This window comes from Eubalaena glacialis, chromosome 14, assembly GCF_028564815.1.
Source record: "Eubalaena glacialis isolate mEubGla1 chromosome 14, mEubGla1.1.hap2.+ XY, whole genome shotgun sequence".
Lineage (NCBI taxonomy): Eukaryota > Metazoa > Chordata > Mammalia > Artiodactyla > Balaenidae > Eubalaena > Eubalaena glacialis.
In genome coordinates, this window is record NC_083729.1 from 18,913,255 (window position 1) to 18,936,647 (window position 23,393).

General features: G+C 38.7%; 1 protein-coding gene across 3 annotated transcripts; it reads right to left on the reverse strand.

Moving 5' to 3' along the window:
• Positions 1-700: 700 nt before the first annotated feature.
• Positions 701-23,236, reverse strand: WDCP (WD repeat and coiled coil containing). 3 transcript variants are annotated; one of them, XM_061211030.1, is made up of 5 exons: positions 23,210-23,236; positions 13,736-15,548; positions 8,642-8,759; positions 6,774-6,860; positions 701-780 (listed from the first exon to the last, which is right to left on the reverse strand). In XM_061211030.1, exons 2-5 carry the CDS (start codon positions 15,527-15,529, stop codon positions 725-727), a joined length of 2,055 nt encoding a protein of 684 aa, XP_061067013.1. In that variant the 5' UTR covers positions 15,530-15,548; positions 23,210-23,236; the 3' UTR covers positions 701-724. The 3 variants fall into 3 exon arrangements, with proteins under 3 accessions (XP_061067013.1, XP_061067014.1, XP_061067015.1); XM_061211031.1 differs by lacking the exon at positions 23,210-23,236 and adding an exon at positions 23,163-23,207; XM_061211032.1 differs by lacking the exons at positions 701-780; positions 6,774-6,860 and having other exon boundaries at positions 8,648-8,743.
• Between the last annotated feature and the right edge of the window lie 157 nt (positions 23,237-23,393).

Genomic DNA, 23,393 nt, shown 5'->3' on the forward strand with positions numbered 1-23,393 from the left:
GAGAGCATGCCACCACTTGCTCAAGACCCTCTCAGCCCCACCCCTGCATCCCATCAACAGTCCCTCAAGGTCTCACAAGATCAGGTCTCTCCTGAAGTATCACTTCCTCAGGGAGGCCTTTCCTGCTTCCCCACAATCGCCTCCTCCACCCCCAGGTCTCTACGCTCCACCCACTTTGCTTGTGCTCAGTAGAACCCACCTCCACATACAACTATATAGTTATCAACGGCTTTCTTGTTTATTGCTTGACACCCCTGTTAAAACAGAAATGTCATGAGGGCAGGGACTTTGACCTGCTACATCCTCAGTGCCCAGAAGTGAACGTTCAACATGAATAAATGTTTGCTAACTGAATAAGTGAATATCCATGGTGCCCTCATCCTCGAACAAACAGAAACAGCCTTCCCTGTTCCCTTCACTTTCTCCTCCTCTTCAAATAATCGGTTTACTCTCCTCCCGCCACCCAGCTCCACAGCGTTGTCTCCTGTCTCCTGACCCTCACCTGCCATTCCCTCCTTTTTTTGTGTGTAATTTTTTAAAATAAATTTTTTTTTTAATCTTTATTTTTGGCTGTGTTGGGTCTTCGTTGCTGCGAAGCTTTCTCTGGTTGCGGTGAGCGGGGGCTACTCTTTGTTGCGGTGCGTGGGCTTCTCATTGCGGTGGCTTCTCTTGTTGCGGAGCACGGGCTCTAAGCATGTGGGCTCAGTAGTTGTGGCTCACGGGCTTAGTTGCTCTGCGGCATGTGGGATCTTCGTGGACCAGGGCTTGAACCTGTGTCCCCTGCAATGGCAGGCGGATTCTTAACCACTGCGCCACCAGGGAAGCCCCTGCCATTCCCTCCTTAACCCACTGAACTTGGCCTCTGCCTCCCCACTGAGGAGACAGTGCGGCCTGGCAGGCGCACTCCAGCATCGGAGAAAGGGAGAAGGGAGTTTGTATGTTGCTTTCCTCTCTTAGTGGTTTTAGTCAACTTTTTAAAACAAGTCTGAGCCTCCATTTTTTTTTTGTTTTTTAATATTTATTTACTTGGCTGCACCAGGTCTTAGTTGCAGCAGGTGGGATCTTTAGTTGAGGCATGTGAACTCTGAGTTGCAGCATGAGGGATCTAGTTCCCTGACCAGGGATCGAACCCGGGCCCCCTGCATTGGGAGCACGGAGTCTTAACCACTGGACCACCACGGAAGTCCCTCCATTTATTTCTTGAAAGAAATGTGTACACTGTTACCTACGTGTTGGGACAGGTCTGATGATTAGGTGGGGTAACACTGACAAAGGAAACCTCAATCACAGGTAGCCATAATGCTGACCATGCTTCTTCAAAACCCTGTCCTCCTTGGCTCCCTTACCTCCCTCCCGGTTCTCCTCCACCATCTCTGACCATTCATTTTCTGACTTTTCCTTTGCTTCTTCTTCCTTTGATGCTCTGTGGTCATCTTGTGCTTCCCAGGGCCATGTGATTTCATTCACTACCGCCACCTCTACCCCACTCTATTTCCAACCCTGAGCTCTCTGCTGACCTTCAGGTCCCCAGAATCAAAGATCAGATGCCCATCTCAGTGTCCTCCAGGCAGTTAAAACATCACATGTCCAAAATGGACTCCTCACCTTCTCCCCACCCATGTTCTGTCTCCTGCATTTTCGGTGAATTTACGTCAGCATCTAACCAGTCACCAAAACCCAAAACTTGGTCTCTTCTTAGTTTCCTTTCTCTCCCATTCACTCTACCACCCCATTCCCCATATATACCGAGTATGGATTAAGCAAGGGAAAGTGTTGCAATTTGTGGGTTCTACCATTATCAAATGGTAGAAGTTATTTGAAATTGAACAGAAAGTTGTAACACCAGATATGGATGGGTGTGGCTCATAACACACACAGCAAACTGATGTAGCTGATCGTTAGGTGTTTGAGATGTGTATATATGTGTATGTATGTGTATCCCTATGGGACTCAGTTCAGCTGGGTACAGTTTTCTGTGTTCACCTAGTGTTTCTTAAGGACAAAACTGGTACACAAGCAAAAGGAAATTCAAGTTATGCTCTAATAGTTCCCTAATATAGCAATTGTATTGGAACAAATTTGTTTTCAAAACAGACATTATAACAGAACTGAGTGTACATGTGTCTGGGTATAAATATACAGAAATCCTAAATTGTCCCATAAATATTAAAGGAATAAAATAAGTATTTTAAAACATTCCCACAAAGAAAACACCAGATCCAAATTCTATCAAACATTCAATCAAGGATCATTCCTATCTTATGAAAACTTTTCCAGGGAATAGAAAAAGGCATACTCAGCAACTCATTATACCAGGCCATAATAAGCTCGAAACCAAAACTAGACAAGCAAAAGCAAACAGAAAGGAAATTTGCAGGTTAATCTTACTTATGAACATAGAAGCAAGAATCCAAAACAAAATATTAGCAAACTGGGTCTGGCAACGTCTAAAAAATAAATACATCATGAACATATTGGGTGTATTCCAACAATGCAAAGTTTGTTTAATGTTAGAAAAATCCATCAAGTGATATTCACCACATTAACAGATTAAGGGAGGTAAAAATTACAGTCTCAATAGATACAGAAAGAACCATTTGATAAAAATCTAACACCCATTCATGATAAAAGTACTTAACAAACCAAGAAGAAAAGGAAAATTTTAAACATAAGAAAGGGTATCTACCAAAAACCTAGGGCAAACATCACTTTTAATGGTGAAACAGTTCCTTTAAAATCAGGAATACCCACTATCCACAAAATTTTCATTATTTGTGAATGATATGATTGCCTACATAGAAAACCCAAAGAATCTACAGATAAATTATTAGAATTAATAAGACAGTATAGCAAGGTAGTTGGATATAAAATTAACAAAAAAGAATTGCACTTTATATGCAACACTTATAAAATATAATTTTTAAAAAATATCATTCACAGTAGCAACAAAAAATATAAAGTACCTAAGAATAAATGAATAAAATGTGGAAAAACTTCTGCTTCTGGCCATGACGGAGCAGTAGAGACCAGATCTCACCTCTTGGCTGGTTTGTTAAAAAAAAAAAACAAAACTGGACAGAATATATGAAACAACAGTTTTCACGGCACTGGCATCAGGCAACAAAGGAGTAATCTCTAAGAGAAGGGAAACAAATGAGGTGAAATTTACAACTGCCCCAGTTTACTGCCTTGAGAATTTCCAGATGACAGTGAGGAGAACCAATTTAGAGTCCAGAGGGCTCCCTGAGTTGAGAAGACGAGCTGGAAGAGACCAAAGTGGCTAGAGTTTGCAGGACAGAATAGTGGAGGAGTGAGCTACTCCTCAAGAGAAACCTAGGGAGATCTACAGAGGGTCCCACTCAAGTACCCAACAGAATGTTGATTAAAGAAATAAATGTGAAAGACAAAACTTTCATAAAAGGAAAGATAAATGTGACTTCATTACATTGTAAATCAAGTATACTTCAATAAAAAAAAAGTGACTTCATTAAAATTAACTATGTTTGTTCAATAAAACACACCATCAAGGAAGAGAAAAGACAAGTCACAAACTGGGTGAAGATATTAGCCACATACTAACAACATCTAGAATAGTATAAAGAATCCCTACAACTTGGTAACATAATATTGTAAATCAACCATACTTCAATTTAAAAAAAGAAGAGAATCCCTACAACTCGACAAGAAAAAGACAACCCAATAGAAATTTGGGCAAAAGACAAGAACAGGCATTTTGCAAAAGAGAAAACTGGAATGGCCAATAAACACATGAAAGATGCTCAATTTCATTGTTGGTCCAGAAGTAAAAATCAGGTTAAAGGAGAAACCATTTATAACTATTGGAGGGTCATAAATTAAGAACCCTTGAGCCTATAGAGCAATAGGAGCTGTTGGGAATGAAGACTGATATAACCACCTCGGAAAATAATTTGAATTTACATACACCCTGTGCTCCAGCAATTCCACGTCTAGATAAAAGGCCCTAGAGGGACTTTTTAAACACCTGCATCAGGAGACATTTAATAAGAATATTCAAAGCAATATTGTTTATAATCGCAAAAATAGAACCCGGGGAAAATCCAAATGTGCACAGCAAGAAAATGGAAAAATTGTGGTAACTTAAAACAATGAAAGCAATAGAACATACACATAACAAGTATGAACCTTAGAAACAATACTGAGTGAAAAAAAAGCAGGTTGCAGAAGAGTACATACAATAAAATACCATTGTATAAAGCTCAAAAACATTACATTATCTAGGCCAATGTGTATGTGATCATGGTGAAACTCCTTTTTAAAAAGAAAGAGGGAATTCCCTGGTGGTTTAATGGTTAGGACTTGGCGCTTTCACTGAGGTGGCCTGGGTTCAATCCGTGGTCAGGGAACTAAGATCCCGCAAGCTGCATGGCGGGGCCAAAATAAAATTAAATTAAATTAAGAATAAAAAATAAAAAGAAAAGAAATGATAATTTACAACAATCTAGAGATTAGTCACCTCTGGGGTGCAGTTACCTCTATGGAGAAGGATCCAGGAGGGATACACAGGGAGTTTGAATGGTTCCTAGTAACGTTCTGGTTCTTAAATTAGGTGGTAGGTGGTTCACTTTATTATTAAGCCTTCCTACACCTTACATCTATTGCATTTATCAAATAATACTGTACAAAATTTTTTAAAATGTGGGCGCAAAATAGGATTTATAAATAATGTCTTTATGCAAAATATTCTCAATGTAACATTAAACAATAATTTAAAGAATTTAGCTCTTCTCTCCCTGTTTCCGTCTCTCCCAAAACCAACAAATACTGGATTATCTTCTATGATTCCAATGATTATAAATAGTAAAGGCCAAGGAAACATCTTATGTTTGAGAGTTGTCATGGAATCAGATTTGCCGGAAAAAAAAAAATTATGTTCTGGACTGTCCACCAGAAGAAATACAAAGAAAACATACACATATGTAAAATCAAGAACATTCCTTTATACCAGCAACAATCACAAAGCAAACACCATCAAAACATTCACAAAAATAAAAACATTCACAAAAGCCACAACAACCATTAGTGATTTTATTGAAGCCTCATTCACAGGATTCTGACCAGCGAAATGATTATAACATACACGTTGAGTGCAGCACCTACACTGATCTTACTATGGGGTACCCCAGACCCCCTCTTGAGGCTTCACAGTTCTGTGCTTTCACCCCACCCGGACACTTTCTTTGAAAATGGAAGCAGGCCTCAGACTGTCCTCAGCCAATGCTCTCAGGCAACGGATTCCAGACAAGGGGGCTCCACTTCCATTATCCCAGCAGCTCCTCTAATGCATTTCAATCACAAAGTGGGCCCCTCGCTTCTTCCCTATCCCAGCTCCACCTTCATAAACTGTAACAGACCAACAGGAGTCCTCAAGGGTACAAAATATTTCTTTCCAGATGATTTTAAAAGAAAGGGTGAAAAAGATGCACTTGAGCTCTTATGCATCTGAGCTCCTATGGCTGAAACAATTTATCTGCAGATGTGCTCTGACCAGCTACACACTGATCCGTTCGTTATGCTGCAGTGACTGAAGCTTATGACTGTCTGAAGGCAGTGAGAAATGGTGAGTCTATCTGAAGCTGGAATCAGGGCTCTTTCCACTATGCTAAGCTGGCGCTTTAGTCCATAATTATAATAAACTATCTCAGATTCAGTGAAACCTCCAACTTTCTGAAATAAAAACTTTCTCTCGCAGATTCTATGCTGGTCTCTAAGACTTGAATCCGGGGGGTGGGGGGAAGAAAAATATCAAAATTAAAGTGACAATTTAAGGGAGTTGATTACTGGGAAAAAAATAGGACATTTTTATGATCCCAACAATGGGGGGGTGGGTAACCTATCACGGAGAAAATCATGAGTGGCAACAGCACAAAATCATGCTGTAGGCCTCACCTATGCTTGGCATTATACTAGTAACATCAGGACACACTCAAGTGTGGTCCAGAGTGAGTCAAAGCACCTGAAATTTCATTTGAAATTTGCCCAGAGACAGTTTTTAGGAGTACCTGGAACTATGTCAGCCAGAATTTTCTAGGGAAGCGAGAGGGTTAGGTTTAAATCCTGGGAGGTCCAGCCAACATGAGAACTACTTTCTCTTCTAGGTAGCCCTGGGAGCAGAAGTCAATCGATTTTTTGTCTTCCTTTGAGCTCTGCTGATTCCTGCTCGTTTGGGGTAAAAAGACAGGCTGCAGCAGATGTTCTCCAGCACTCCTCACACTCAACTTTAAGCCAAGAAAAAGATCTATAACAATGCTGAGGTACCTTTTAAGTGCTTCTAAGGGCTTTAACACTGTTTTGGGCAAGGGACAAAAAAACCTCAGAGAAACCATAAAACACAATCCATATGGCACCATAAAATCGCTTTGCGCCGGGAATTCTGCCCTTAGACAAAACCACACAGTAATGAATACATAAATAACCACTTTCTGAGCCATCTACCAAAGACTGGGCTCTGCTGAGAGTAGGCAAAGTCAGCCTGGGGAGAGAGGTGGCCGAGCCAGCCATGGCAAGTTCTTCACCTCCCAACGACAGTACAAATCCCAGCTGGGGAGCGTCCACCTCGGAAAACAGATCTTGCTTGTAATAACCTCATCTGAAAGGCTGTGCAGCAAATATTCTGCAACCAAGTATCAGACTATACTGCCAAAATGGTTAGAACAGCCGGTGGCATCTATGCTTTGGGCAGTATGTCTCTAAAAGACTTCAAGAGACAGGGCCCCTAAAGTCATTTGACCTACCATCTCTTATGACTATTTCCTGTGTGGCTGTGAAAGTTAAGGGGATGAAGCCTTCGCTATCAGCACAGAGAAGGATCCAGTGGGAGTCTGCAAAGTAAAATAAACACATAGGCAATTTAGGATATCCTGTCTTATTCTATAAAGAAAAATATGACAAATACAACTTTTATGAGGAAAAGAATGTAGTAGTTGATGAACCTGACCATCACAAGACATTACAGAGAATGGGGAGACGGAGGGACCTGGTATAAAGTTAAGGTCAGGTTACATGGCAGCAAGGGGATGTTGATGACAGGCATAGCTAAGGGACATGTATTTTCACCCAGGTTAGGCATTAATCACTCAGTGCTATGCATTTGAGTTTGTGTGTGCATGTGTGCACACAGGTGTTAGGGGTTGTGCATGGTGTTCCTAACTTATATATCAATACATGCTGTTAAGCAGTTTCTCCAGAAACTATGTGAAGTTGGGAACAGCTACTCTTTGGAGGAAAATTCTATATTCTTGAGATCCATACCAGCCTCTAGACACCCAAGGAGGCTGAGCTGACTAGACCTAGACTAGAATGGCCCAGATAATCCTAAATAGTTTGTTCTGGGGTAACCTAGGGCCACTAGCATAATACATACCTGGACTTTCTCTGGTTCTTTCGAGTCTACTGTGTCTCACCTGTTGACCCTGTAATTTCACTTCTAAAAATCTACACTTTCCAAAAACATGTAAAATATGCAGAGAGGTTTTTATTAGGGTTATTTATGATAATGAAAAATTGGAAACCACCTAAATGTCAAAGAAAACATGGCCAAGTAAAATATGGTATTAAAAGAGTAAATCCTCATCACAAGGAAAAAAAGTTTTTTCTATCTATATGAGATGATGGATGTTCACTAACTTACGGTGATCATCATTTCATGATGCATGTAAGTCAAATCATTATGTTGTACACTTTAAATTTATACAGTGCTGTATGTCAATTATATCTCAATAAAACCGGAAGGAAAAAAATATATGGTACGCCCAGGATAGACTATTAACCCAGTAAAAATAACAGTTATGAAGTCATATCATAAATGCATGTGTCAAAATAGAAAAATGCTGATGCTACCATGTTAAGGGGGAAAAGATGAAACAAAATTCTATGTTCAGAAAACCGCCATGCTCTCCATTGGATGGAACACAGGTGTGACTCAGTCCCTTGCCACCTAGGAGTATCCTTCATGTCCACAAGTCTGCTGCATATTAAAATGACAATTCCTTTAAGAAATATTCTGTGGGAGTTCCCTAGTGGCCTAGTGGCTAGAATTCTGGGCTTTCACTGCCATGGCCGGGGTTCAGTCCCTGGTCGGGGAACTGAGATCCTACAAGCTACATGGCATGGCCAAAAATAAAAAAGAAAACAACAAGGTCTACTGTATAGCACAGAGAACTACATTCAGTGTCCTGTGATAAACCATAGTGGAAAAGAATATTAAAAAAAAAAAATGTATATATAAAACACCCCCCCACACACACACAAAAGAAATATTCTGCAATGCTATGATCTTTATGTTTTAGTGCAACAAGTATATATGAGGTTTTTATGTTATTTCCTTGCAGTTGTTATATATTGCTTCATAACTCTATTTGGTTTTTTCATGTGTACATTTAGGTTTTCCAGCTAGGTTGTAAGTTCCTTAAGGGTAGAACCCATATTTTCCATGTATTTTGGCACCTATAATAGGCCTGGGCATAAAATAGGCAATTAATAATACTTTTTAACTATCTAATGAATCACTGAATGGTTGGTACACTTCATTTTCATTACCAGTGAAAGTTACAAAATAGAGGGAGGGGGTGTCAGGTAGAGTCAATTTCTGAATTTTACCTACCATGCAGCATTTCAATAAGAGAGAGGCCAAAAGTCTGCTGGACTGTACTGAGTCTTAGCTTGCCGTTGCAGAGAAGCACGGCTCTTTTTTCTACAACAGGACCTAAAAAATAAGATTTCTTCAAATATAAAAATAAAAGTTGTTAAACTGATTGCAGAAGCAATGGAGTTAACATTTCCTAAGAATAGAACGTGTAGTTTTTAAAATTCTTATCTATTATCGCTATCAACTAGACTTCAGTTTTAAATAAGGAGCTTTTTGCTGCATCATTTAACACAACTAAAGAATCAGACAAAACACAACCCCTAATTTCCTTTTGCTCTGTTCTTCCCCAGTGTTATGTCCTTATTACTAGGAACTGGCTTTCCTAGGACGTGACTAATAACGCTATAGGATGATGGATGGCAGCCTGAGAGATAAAATCTGATGGTGAGGAACAACTGCTTGGCTGTTTTAGAAACAGGTGTACCTTGGAGATACTGCAGGTTTGGTTCCAGACCACTGCAATAAAGCTAGTATCACAATAAAGTGAGCCGCATGAAAGTTTTTGGTTTCCTAATGCATATTCTATAGTCCATTTAAGTGTGCAGATGCGTATGTCTAATAAAATCATGTACATACCTTAATTTAAAAATGCTTTATTGCTAAAACATGCTAACTATCATCTGACAACTCAGGGTTGCCACAAACCTTCAATCTGTAAAAAACACAATCTCTCTGAAGTGCAATAAAACTAGGTATGCCTGTATAACTAAGAAGTTTTACGTTTTCTTTATTGGGGAAAAAATGCCAAGAAAGACTGCCCTAAGTCGTGGAGTAGCAGAGGATTTGCATAAGTAAAATAAACAAACTGTGGTAAAAATTCACTTAGCTTAGAAAAAGTACAAATAACAGTGATTTTTAAATTTTAAAAAGTTATATTAAAAATTAACGCATCTTTGAAAATGTTTCCAAATATCCATAGAGAAAGAAAATATAGAACAATTATAGCTCTAATTTAAGACACATTGAGTCCAAAGGTATATCCATAGAACACAGAATAAAAAATATAACTTCTAATTCTATATTATGAGACAATATCTTCATGTAAGCATTTCTTAAAGTTTTATAAGTTATGTGTCTAACTTATTTTCTTGTTAAAGTTATCACTACTCATTTTCTGACTACTAAGAAAAATAATTTCAACGATAAAAGGTAAACTGTACTCCATTTGTGGTAGGATGAACAGCTCAAAAGATGTATGTCTACTATGTAATAACATTTTAAAAGATAGCACATGAATAAACTGTAAGGGCCATAAGCAACTAATTATTCATCTTAACTCTTATGAAATGTGCCTTCTGATATTATAGGGGGAAAAACTCTTCATTGCTTTTATTTTGTTTTTCTTTTACTTTTCTCATTACAAAAGAAATATATGCTCAACATAAAGAAAACAGAAATTTATAATGCAGAAAGTAAAGTCCCCAAAATTCTACCTCCAGAAGTACTTACTGATAACAGCTTGGCTGAACTAGCTCATTATAAACTGAGAAACTGAAGAATTGAAAGGCAAAAAACACATTTCTTTTTACTTTAAAAAAATGCATTTACAAATATAAATATTTGTAAAAATATTTGTAAAAAAGTATATATTGTTTGATAAAATAATCTATTTAGGGACTTCCCTCGTGGCGCAGTAGTTAAGAATCCGCCTGCCAATGCAGGCGACACAGGCTTGAGCCCTGGTCCGGGAAGATCCCACATGCTGCGGAGCAACTAAGCCCATGGGCCACAACTACTGAGCTCACATGCCACAACTACTGAAGCCTGTGCACCTAGAGCGCGTGCTCTGCAACAAGAGAAGCCACCGCAATGAGAAGCCCAAGCACCGCAACGAAGAGTAGCCCCTGCTCGCCACAACTAGAGAAAGCCTGTGCGCAGCAACGAAGACCCAACGCAGCCATAAATAAATAAATAAATAAATAAATAAATAAATAAATAAATAAATAAATAAATAAATAAATAAAATAATCTATTTAAAGAAAAATAAAATCAAACAATTAGATATTATATCTTTTAGATCGACAAAGGTTTTAGTAAATGCATAGAAAAAAAATGGAATAAATACTTCCATTACTAACTATACCTGTGGTTTTCTCTAAGGGTTTGGTTATGAAGAATTTTTACTTTCAACATTAAATATTCTTGGGAATTCCCTGTGGTCCAGTGATTAGAACTCTGCGCTTTCACTGCTGAAAGCCCAGGTTCGATCACTGGTTGGGGAACTAAGATCCCACAAGCCACGTAGGGAGGCCAAAAAAACCAATAAACAAACATTAAATATGCTCATATTGGTTAACTTTTTTCCTCAAGGAGCATACATTACTTTTGTAATTAGGAAAAAAAATACTATGCATCTGTAAAAAAAATTTAAAAAGCTCTGTGTGCTGATACAGAGAGTTCTTGAGACTATGTAACTAAATGGAAAAAAGATGCAGAACATTGTATATAGTACCTTACCTTTTGTGTAACAAAAGGAAAAATAAAAATAAATAGTAAGATCTGCTAATATCTGAATAAAGTAATAAAAATAAAAATGGTTACCTATATGAGGTGAGGGGAACAAGCTGAAGAAGGATGGGGTGAAACTAAGACTTCTCAGTATATACCTTTCTATTAAAAGAATGTTTTGTTTTTTAAAGCAAGTAAATGAATGGCCTATTCAAAAAGAGAAACAAAAAGGGAAAAAAGAAAAACTATTTGAAGTCATGGAAGGAAAAAAAAATCCAAACTAGATTTCACACTTATAAAGTACTATAATTTTTAAAAATAAAAAATCTGTTTATTGAAAATACACTGAAAACTTCATGTAGTTAATAAAGCCATTTAAGCATTTGTTTTGGCTGAAGACAATGTGGGAAAAATCCTCTTCAAAAATCTAGGATTGGGATGTTAAATGTTTATAAATATTTGTTTCAATTAGCTTTGGTACATAATATAACTAAGATCCTTAATGTGGTTGTGAAGTTAATTAAAAAAATTTTTTTATATCAGTGACTTAACTGATTTTTAACTGATTTATTTGTGATTTAACCGGTTTGGGGGACAATTTAGGAATCTGAATAAAAACTAGGTATTAGATCATATCAAGTAATTATTGTTAATGTTATCAAGTATGATAATGGTACAGTGATAATTAAAGAAAATGTGCTTACACTTTAGAACAACAACCCAAAATACTTACGGGTGAAACACCATGATGCTACTTAGAAAAATATTTTAGAAAACAAAAAAAAGAAGCAATTATGGTAAAATGTTAACAACCATTAAATCCAGGTGATAGATATAGATAGGGTTTCATTAGGTATTCTTTCTATATGTTTACAATTTTTCATAATAAAAAATATATTTTATTATGTGTTTGAAATTTTTTATGCTAAAAAAATTTTAATTCAATTTTAAATTAGTGTTTGGTTCTTTTAAAAACCTATGTCCTTGAGTCAGTCAAACAGTACTTTTATGAAAAAACTAATGAAAATATCTCTTTTGACCATTATTTAAATAGTAATTTACATATTATTTATTATTGATTTCAATACCAACTTTCTGCAAATATCTTTTAAAACAAAGATATATAAGTCCACAGTAATCAAATCAGTGTGGTATTGTTAAAGTTCTAGATAAAGAGACCAGCATTACAGTAGCTGCAGTAAGAAGAATCCAGAATTAGATCTCAGTATATGTAAGTTTATATATGACCAATGTGGTAGATCAAGTTCAGTGGGATAAAGATGGATTTTTAATAATGTTGGTAGCACAACTGGTTATCTAAATTTCAGAAAATGTTAATAAAGGTTAAAAACTTAAAGGTAAAAACAATGTAGTAAAATAATGCAAGAAAATCTAGACTATTACATATATATCAATTTCTATAATATAAAAAAAGCTCTTGTAAACTGATAACTCAATAGGAAAATATGAGCAAAACGCAATTCACATTCAATTGGCCAAAAAACATGACAACATACTCAAATTCACTAATAGTAAAGGAAATACAAATTAATAAAAGTGAAATACCACTTTGCACTCATCAGATTGGTGAGGAAGTGAGGAAAACGACAGTCTCATTGGTCGCTGATGGACATGTGATGATGCATTGTTTAGTAAAAAATCTTTGAAAGGCAATCTGTCAACTCTATTAAAAGTAGAAGCATATATGTATGTGTGTATATATATACTCTTCAAACTTGCACTTCCACTTCTGGGAACCAAGCCAACAGAAATAAAAGTATGAATACAAATAGATACATATGAGAATACTATTGCAGCACCACTTGGAGTGCCTAAGAACTGAAAACAAAGTGAATGTCCATCAGCAAGGGAAAGGCTGAATAAACAGCATACTCCCAGCGTGAAGTAAAGAATGCACCATATGACCCCATTTTTGTAAAACAATGACAAAGTCACCACCAACACCCCCGCACCTATACACCTACGTATACAAAGATCTGTGTAAGATCATGTGAGTGTGAAGTAAAATATGAAAGGATCCGCATTAAGCTGCTAGTTAAGGTGGGTTACAGGGAGGAGGAGCAGGGCCAAGTGTGATGGGAAAGGAGTGTTCATGATAAAAACAGATATGGTATGATCCCACTTATATAATATTTTGTTTGCGTATACAGGCATAAACAGATGCATTAAAATTTTTTAACGACTATAACCTCTCTTATAACAGCATATTATAAGATGCTGTTATAATCTTATGCTGTTATGCTATTATAAGCTCTCTTATAAATAGAAGAGTGTCTGCAATTGCATAAGGAAAAGGTTTTCGCAATGAAACAGCATGAATTAAAAAAATTTTTTTCCAAACATAGATTGCCAGAATGAGTGCAATCATTCATGTTTTCACACCACGCACATGATAAAATCACGGTGTATACTGGTATGTGTGCCCAGCCAACCAACCTGGAAAGGTGTAACAACTTGCCTGAATATAACATGTCCAGGTCAGTGAAGTTCAATTAGAATACTACTTCCTCATCAATAAATTTCTCTTGCAGTACCTACTGGCTGCAGGAGCCAGTGGTAGCTCCTCAAAGGAGAAGTTACCTGGCAAGTGATGTGAACATAAGGCACATCCTGAGAGAGTGGATACACTGGAGAGGATTTCTTTCCATTACGTAGAAAGTCTGAGAGTTCAGAAAGACGCCGCTGCACTTCAGTCAGGTTCCTAGATAAAATTTCCAGTATCTTAGATAGCTGGTAAGTTTCCTTTTCCACTTGTAAGTTAGGAGGTCCCGTGGTACTGGTGTGGTCTGGTGTGCCACTGGGTCCGGGCAGTGTTACCGACTGGTTAACAGGCCCGGCATCTAGAGTTTCTAGGGCTGTGGAGCCATCACAGATACTGGATGGAGGACTTTTGATTTCTTGAATAAGGGTTCTTCCAGGCCTTCCACTTTGACTGCTGCTATTAGCTGTTAACAAGAGCCCTCCATTTTGGTGACAAAAATCCGGGGAAAGACTTTCAATTAGTTTTTTTCTATTTGCTTTATTTAACAGAGTACTGAAAGCAGAGTAACCACTCTGGTTTTCACTCAGTGTCATTGGAGAGTCTTCTTCCAACATAACTTCTCTAACAATCAAACGAATCATATACTGATCAGACTTTGAAGAAAGAAGAAATGCCGAATCAGTGGATTTCTGTTTTCCTATCAAAATTAACAATAATTTATCTGTCAAGAAACTTATGCCTTTTGGTCTTTCATTACTCTCTAACTGAATTTGTTGGATGTTTGGCATAAATGATGGAATGACAGAATAGATAAAAATTATATTACACGTATTGGAAGCCACTGCGACTACCTGTGCTTTAAGATTAAACGCTATTAGATCAGGAACCAGAATGCCTGGGATGGTGACTTTTCTTTTCTGGGTAACCTCCTTCTCAAAGGTCAAGAGGACCAAGTGTGAAGAATCCAGGCCAGTTCCTGTCAAGTAGTCCTTTTTTCTTAGACAAATAAGAGAACTAGCCTCAGATTTAGATCTATCAAAGTGTATATGAGTTAGATCCAGAGGATCAGAAAAGGGTGAAGAAAAGGGAGAAACTGGTGTTTCAGAATTTGTTTCAGAGGAAACTTCGTCAATAACTGGTAAAGTATACAGACAAGTGCCTTCACTACTAGGGGGAACATCAAAGGTTCCAGATGCATTTAAGCCACAAATCTTATCTAGTGGAAGCTCAGTGGCTATAGCGACCTGTGAGTCCACAGTGGCTCCGATTGAGCACACGTAGCTGTCCACATCAAACACTGGGCAGAAGGGGCACCTGTGAAGAGTCTTCTGAGCACTGTCCCAAATATAAGAACGCACGCTGCTGCCTACGGCCACCACCAGCCTCTGGCCATCCTGGGTCCAACAGGCACAGTGAATGAGGCCTTGGGTGCTGATGTCCACTTTGACCTGGGAACTGTCCCAGTGAACATTATGGAAAACAGAGACATCCTGTGCAGTCAACACAGTCAGGACAGCACTTTTTGGGTGCCACACACAGCCCTGGGGAAGGACAGGGAGTGACTGTCTAATCTCACAGGTCTGAGACATCAGCCATTTGCTTGTCTCCGTAGTGCTAGGACACAGCTGCCACACGACGACATGCTTCTTGTGCTGGACAGCGAGCAGAGCAGGTGTGTCAGCTGTACCAGGTGGGGCCCAGGACACCCCATACACATGTTCAAATTGTCCAATGACTGCTGAGTCCCCAAACCTGGCCTCTCCACTGTGAAGGTGTAAATCGGTCAAGACTACCTGATTCCCATCAGTCCAGGCAAGGCCGTGAATTGGGTGTATTGCTTGATACAACGCATTCAGTCCAGTCCTGAGAAGTTTTCCTTTTCCCAACTCCATCCTTTCTGATAAAGGTTATCTGAAATAATTAGGAAGTTATACCATGAGAATACAGTCAGACAAATTCAGGATGTAGTACATTTTACAAGACAACTGGCTTAGCCCTTTCACAGGTCATTATTGTGAGAGGATAAAAGGATGGGAGGAATTTGGCATATTAAAAGACTGCCTGGGGGCTTCCCTGGTGGCGCAGTGGTTGAGAATCTGCCTGCCAATGCAGGGGACACGGGTTCGAGCCCTGGTCTGGGAGGATCCCACATGCCGCGGAGCAGCTGGGCCCGTGAGCCACAATTGCTGAGCCTGCGTGTCTGGAGCCTGTGGTCCGCAACGGGAGAGGCTGCGATGGTGAGAAGCCCGCGCACCGCGATGAGGAGTGGCCCCCGCTTGCCACAACTAGAGAAAGCCCTCGCACAGAAGCGAAGACCCAACGCAGCCATAAATGGATAAATAAATTAATTAATTAAAAAAGACTGCCTGGCAGTGCTGAGAAATTATTTTTCCTGCAAAATAAGGTCAAAATTTTGAAACCTAATGAATAAAATGTTTTAGTAAAATTTTAATAATGGGGATGAAATTTCAGATTTTGTTGTTGTTCCACAGGTTCATTCTATGACTGCCTCTGTGGAATACTGGTTTTCTGTTTTTTTTTTTTTTTAATTCATTTTATTTATTTATTTATTTATTTAGGCTGCATTGGGTCTTTGTTGCTGCGCGTGGGCCCTCTCTAGTTGCGGCGAGTGGGGGCCACCCCTCATTGTGGTGCGCAGGCTTCTCATCGCGGTGGCTTCTCTTGCTGTGGAGCACGGGCTCTAGGTATGCAGGCTTCAGTAGCTGTGGCGTGTGGGCTCAGTAGTTGTGGCTCGCGGGCTCTAGAGCGCAGGCTCAGTAGTTGTGGCACATGGGCTTAGCTGCTCCGTGGCATGTGGGATCTTCCCGGACGAGGGATCGAACCTGTGTCCCCTGCATCGGCAAGTGGATTCTCAACCATTGTGCCACAAGGGAAGCCATACTGGTTTTTAACAGTTGGCTATTTATGCAGCCAAACGTATATTCGGGGCACCTCTAGTTCAAACTTCCTTGATCACAGAATTGGGATACTAAAAATCAGCAATACAGGCAAAATAGTAATGCTTATGGTAGCAGTTTTTGGTTCAAAATTCCAAGCCACTCATAGGAAATCAGGTAAACAAAAAAATGCTTACTAACCCTGTGTCTCTTTAAGTTACTATAATCACAGTTTTTTACTGTAGCCTCACTATGATACTATGATGGATTAAAAAGAGCCAATAAAATATGCAAGATGCACATAAGGCCAGAAATGAGTCAACTCATCATGGAGTTGATCAATACTGCAGATGGCTGCCTAAAGTCCTTCTGTAAACAGAGTATGTAACAATTACATATATAATAAGATCATAAGTGTGCATAAAGATTAAAAACTTGTAAAATTAAATGCCAAAACCTAATTACAAAATGCATCCTATTATTTGAAAGAGTAATAATTTTTATTGCAACTAAGGATCCAAGATATTTTAAAAGACCCTCATTTTTAAGGCTTTCAAATAACTTTATTTCATGTATATTTTTCTTTTAGATTGCTTACATCTGACTCTTGTCAGTATGCTTTATTTCATTTCCTTCTTAACACTGAAGGGAAAGCAAAAGGCAACACTTAAACTCCCGTTTGTCACCAGTTTAAAATATGGTAGAGCCTTACTAACTTCCATCAATTTCGATGGTAAAATTTTGGAGTTAGCCTTTCTGTGAAATGTGAGACATGTCAAAACTGAGGAAATCAGGATGACATTGTTATTGACTATGCAAAAACAGACCATATTCTATAAACACACCCAGATACTACCTGAATTTGCTGGGCAAATTAGAAGGAAAGGAAGGGAATAAACATGTCCAGTATGTGCCACACATGGTGCTGGTCACCTAGACTCTGATACAACCCTTGTAACAGTCCTGTGAGGGTAGCACTGTTATTCTTAGGTGAGAGACAACAGATCTGAAGCTCTAAAAAGTTAAGAAACTTGCCCTTCATATCTTATAACAAAACACCTTCCAGACAGATTAAAGATCCAAATGTGTAAAACAAAAATTAAGAGATTTAAAAGAAAGACTTTTTACACTACTATAGAAATACTCAAACATGTATATGTATGTGTATAAGGATTTACTATAGCATTTTTTGTAACAGAAAAACCTAAATGTACATCAATATGGAAATAAATTAAAAAATAAGGAAGCTCCATGAGTACTGATATGGAAAAATCCCTCCCCAAAAAAAGCAGTGAAATTCACAAGATAACATGTTTAGTAAGCTACTATTTATGAAAAAAAAATCCACCTCTATATGTCCATATACATGTGTTTGTATATATTTACATAAAGATGCAGAAAAAGATCAGAAATAACACATACCAAACTGTTCACAGTACATACTGAGATGGAGTGAGGTGGTAGAAGAGAGAAGGTGGGACCCTATTTACTTATTTCTGTATTTTTTGGAAAGACTGTTTTTATAATAAGTATATATTCAAATAGCCCTTTTCTAATTGAAAAAACAAACTAAAGATTCAAATGTACAAAATACTTAATTTATAAAAAGTTCTTGGGACTTCCCTGGTGGCAAAGTGGTTAAGAATCTGCCTGCCAATGCAGGAGACACGGGTTCGAGCCCTGGTCCGGGAAGATCCCACACGGTGGGGAGCAACTAAGCCTGTGCGTCACAACTACTAAGCCTGTGCTCTAGAGCCCGCGAGCCACAACTACTGAGACCACGTGCCACAACTACTGAAGCTTGTGTGCCTAGAGCCTGTACTCTGCAACAAGAGAAGTCACCACAATGAGAAGCCCGCGCACAGCAACAAAAAGTAGCCCCCGCTCGCTGCAACTAGGGAAAGCCCCCGCGCAGGAACGAAGACCCAACGCAGCCAAAAATAAATAAATAAATAAATAAAAAGTTCTTATAAGCCAGTTAAAAAGACAAAATTTTAAGTGGCCAAAGAATATCAACAGGCAATTTACAAAACAATTATGATGATCAATAAACATATTCTAAATGATGTTTAATCTTATTAGTTATCAAAGAATTGTCTAAACTTGCAGTGTCCATTTCTTCACCACTCATTCTCTTCTTAACCCACCCCAAATTGACTCCATTCCCAACTCTTCTCCAAAACAACTCTCACCAACCCACCAGTGCTATCCACGTCACTGAATCAGATGGACATTTTTTAACCTTGTTTTATTGTACTTAGTAAATGTCAAAGACAGAACTTGAGAAGCTGCCTTCAGACTCTAAATCCAAAGAAATGTATTCTCTACCGAACTGGACGATTTGCTTTTAACTTATCTGCAAATTTTTTCTCATTCCTCTTCGCTAGCTTCATCCCTACTCTTAGAATCTTTTACTAAGAGGGAATGGTCTGTTATACTTCTTACACATGAGGTCAGGTTAAGTGGTTCTACAGTGGCTTGCTAAATGGAAAAATATGTCTTCTGACATTACTAATGAAGAAAACTGCCATCTCAAACCCGTTGGTCTTGTATAAGATAATATATGTTTTTCCCTAATATCTACTTATGCACTTTAAAAAAAAAAAGACTTTTATTGATAAATAATGCATGATACATTTTCCTGGAAGAGAAAATTCCTAACGGGCCAATTACATCAAAAGCAATTTATATGATATGTTTTAGGCCACCCAAGTCAGTCTAATGTCATTGAGGGTGTGTATGGCCAGGGTTAACACAGTGTAAGGATTTGTAAATAAAGGAAAAACAAACTTGATAATAAAGTTACTGAGATTTTCTAGAAGAATTAATTTTAATATTTTCATCTTTACTAACAAGAAGAAATTTGGTAAAAAACTAAAAATAGAGTTACCATGTGATCCTGCAATCCCACTCCTGGGCATATATCCAAAGAAAACTCTAATTCAAAAGGATACATGCAACTCAATGTTCACTGCAGCACTATTTACAATAGCCAAGACGTGGAAGCAACGTAAATAAATGACCATCGACAGATGAATGGATAAAGATGTGGTACATATATACAATGGAGTATTAGCCATAAAAAAGAATTAAATAATGCCTCTGCAACAATATGGATGGACCTAGAGATTATCATATTAAGTAAGGTAAGCAAGACAGAAAAAGACAAATATATGATATCACTTATATGTGGAATCTAAAAAAAAAAAGACAGAAATGAATTTATCTACAAAACAGAAATAGACCCACAGATGCAGAAACTTATGGTTACCAAAGGGGAAAGGACGGGGTGGGGGGTGGGGTTTAAACGAGGAGGTTGGGATTAACGTATATATACTACTATATATATTGATGTAAGATGTTATGGAAGGGCTTCCCTGGTGGCGCAGTGGTTAAGAATCCGCCTGCCAATGCAGGGGACACGGGTTCAATCCCTGGTCCGGGAAGGTCCCACATGCCGCGGAGCAACTAAGCCCATGCGCCACAACTACTAAGCATGCGCTCTAGAGCCCGTGAGCCACAACTACTGAGCCCACATGCCACAACTACTGAAGCCTGCACGCCTAGAGCCCGTGCTCTGCAACAAGAGAAGCCACCGCAATGAGAAGCCCGCGCACCACAACGAAGAGGAGCCCCCGCTCACCTCAACTAGAGAAAGCCCGTGCGCAGCAACGAAGACCCAACGCAGCCAAAAATAAAAAAAAGATGTTATGGAAAAACCCGAACGTTTTGGCCAACCCAATAAAATAGATAACCAACAAGGACCTACTGTGTAGCACAGGGAACTACACTCTATATTCTGTAATAACCTATAAGGGAAAAGAATCTGAAAAAAAAAAAAAATATATATATATATATAATATATATATATATATATATATATATATATATATATATATATACTGAATCACTGTGCTGTACACCTGAAACTAACACAACATTGTAAATCAAATATACTTCAATAAAATTAAAAAATAAAAATTATGAAAAATTTCTTCAAAAACCCAATGATAATTACAAAAATCTCTTCCAATCCTTTCTACTCCCATTATTAGTCAGGGTCCTGACCACCTCTTCCTTTTTAGTAGGGTAGGACAAGGAGAAGTCCTCTTCATTTCAGTCTCTTCTTTCCCACAGAGCCTGGACTCCGTGTGTTGGGTAGAATTATCTTGAGAAAAGTCACAGCTCTGGTAATTTTGCATTTCTGCTCAAATACCTTTGATGAGTCTCCACCGTCTGTGTATATAAAAGTTCTTCCAAAATGTTTAAGCAAAGCATTGAAGGCCTTAAATTATCTTATATTGCTATACCTTTCCAATCTTATCTCCCTGCTCATAAAGGGCCTGCTGAATAATTTGGAATTTAGAGGAACCAGCACACATTCATGCAACAATGTGCAGAATGGACCTGAGAAACTAGGAAGCTGACAAGTTTAATAATGGGCCATGAAATAGTTTGAATGTTAGGATGAGAAAGTGAGCCAAGTTTGTAGCTACCTCAGTAGAGAAAGAGGGCCAGATTCAAGAGATATTTCTAAGGCAGATAAAATCGGTATCAAGTAGGATAAGTGGTGAGGAAGAAAGGAGAATTAAGGATAACATGCAAATTTTTAGCTTGGGAAATTGCTGAACCATTAATCAGAGATAAAGAAGACAGAGAATGCTTCAAAGGTAAGAACAGTGTGTAGTGTGTGATAAGTTTAGTATTAGATGTGCTTCATTTAAGATGTTTATAGGGTAGCACTGCACCTCAGGCAGTCAGAGGTAAGGATTTGGGAGTCACTGTTATCGAGTTGGTAGTTAAAAGATCAGAGAACCAAGAGGACAAAGGCTGAAATGACCTTCTGGTGCTCCCCAATTATTTTGTATGTTTTAAAATATTTACAATTTGCCTGAAGCTAACTGTATACCTGTTGGTCTCTCAACCCTCAGACTATAAGATTTCTCAAATCAGGAGCCCTGGTTGTTTTAGGAAGAGAAAAGCTGACTATATTAATTCAGGGGAGAGGTGGTCAGAACCAGGATCTGGTGCTCAGTCTATGGCCATTTAATTCTTCTGTTTTTAATCTTCTTTAAAGACAACTCATAGTGAGAATCAAGGGGCTCAGGTGAAATGGAGCACTTCCAGTAGGTTGAAACAGAGTTACATACTCCCCAACTTGTTTTTCTAAATTTATTGTGTTTTCACTATAAAATAATTCCAAGTTCTTTACACTTATTATTGTTTTAAATTAACACACAAGAAAGGTCAAAAGGACCTAGAGGGCTTCCCTGGTGGCGCAGTGGTTGAGAATCTGCCTGCCAATGCAGGGGACGCGGGTTCGAGCCCTGGTCTGGGAAGATCCCACATGCCGCGGAGCAACTCGGCCCGTGAGCCACAATTACTGAGCCTGCGCGTCTGGAGCCTGTGCTCGGCAACGAGAGACCGCGATAGTGAGAGGCCCGCGCAACGCGATGAAGAGTGGCCCCCGCTTGCCACAACTAGAGAAAGCCCTCGCACAGAAACGAAGACCCAACACAGTCATACATACATACATACATACGTACATAAAAAGAATGTAAGCAGACAAGAATAGCATTAAAAAAAAAAAAAAAAAAAAAGACCTAGAGATTGTCATACTGAGTGAAGTAAGTCAGACAGAGAACGACAAATCCCCATATGATATCGCTTATATGTTGGATCTTAAAAAATGGTACAAATGAACTTATTTACAAAAGAGAAATAGAGTCACAGATGTAGAAAACAAACACGGTTACCAGGGAGGAAAGGGGGGAGGGGAAGGGATAAATTGGGAGATTGGGATTGACATATACACACTACCATATATAAAATAGATAACTAATAAGGACTTACTGTATAGCACAGGGAACTCTACTCAATACTCTGTAATGACCTATATGGGAAAAGAATCTAAAACAAGAGCGGATATATGTATGTGTATAACCGATTCATTTTGCTGTACAGCAAAAACTAACGCAACATTTTAAATCAACTACACTCCAATAAAAATTTTTTAAGAAAGGTCAAAAGGTAAATTCACACACAAAAAAAATTCATCCAAAGAAAATTATGACTACATCCCTCCAGATATTTTTCTATGCAGTTTGGGTTAAACTTTTTCAATCATACTGTACAATTACATATCACGATCTTTTCACTTCACATTATATGTTAGGATTTCCCCATGTTATTTAAAGACTTTATAAATTATTTTTAGAAGCCACTTAATATTCACTTTTCCTCACTGTTGAGGAAGTTCCATAATTTTTCCTTACTGGTGAGATACCTGGTTAGAGCCAACTTTATCCTTTTAAAAATAACGCTGGGATAAAGGTGTTTATGCATAAAGCATGTTTTTCATTTTGAATGGCTTCCTTAGGATATATTCCCGGAAGTTTCACTCGTGAGTCACAGGGAATATATTCTCTGGTTTAAACCCACTCCCTGCTCGTCCGCATCCGCCAGCCCTCGCACGCGGCCCCCCACCATTCTCTCCATCCTCTCCGCACACCTGTGACACTTCCTCTTCTCCCCCCTCCCCCAAAGTGCCTGTCCTTCCACCTCCCTCCCCGCCCACCTACAGCCTCCCCACAACAGCCAGGCCGGGAAGCAGTGTAGACAAAAATACCTTTGGTCTCACTGCCCCACCGAAAATCAGTCTCCCCGAGGCCGTACCTGCTCACAGACAACGGATCCGAAGCCCTGAGCGGGGACCGGAAGCATCGGCTCCCAGGCCCCTGATAGGTGAGCAGTGGCTGGGCAAGCTCGGCAATGCCCCTTGCCTATTGGCTATTGCTTGTGTCCCGTTATGAGACGGTCTTTCCCATTGGCCAATAAGCTCGGGCTTTGCCGCACGGAC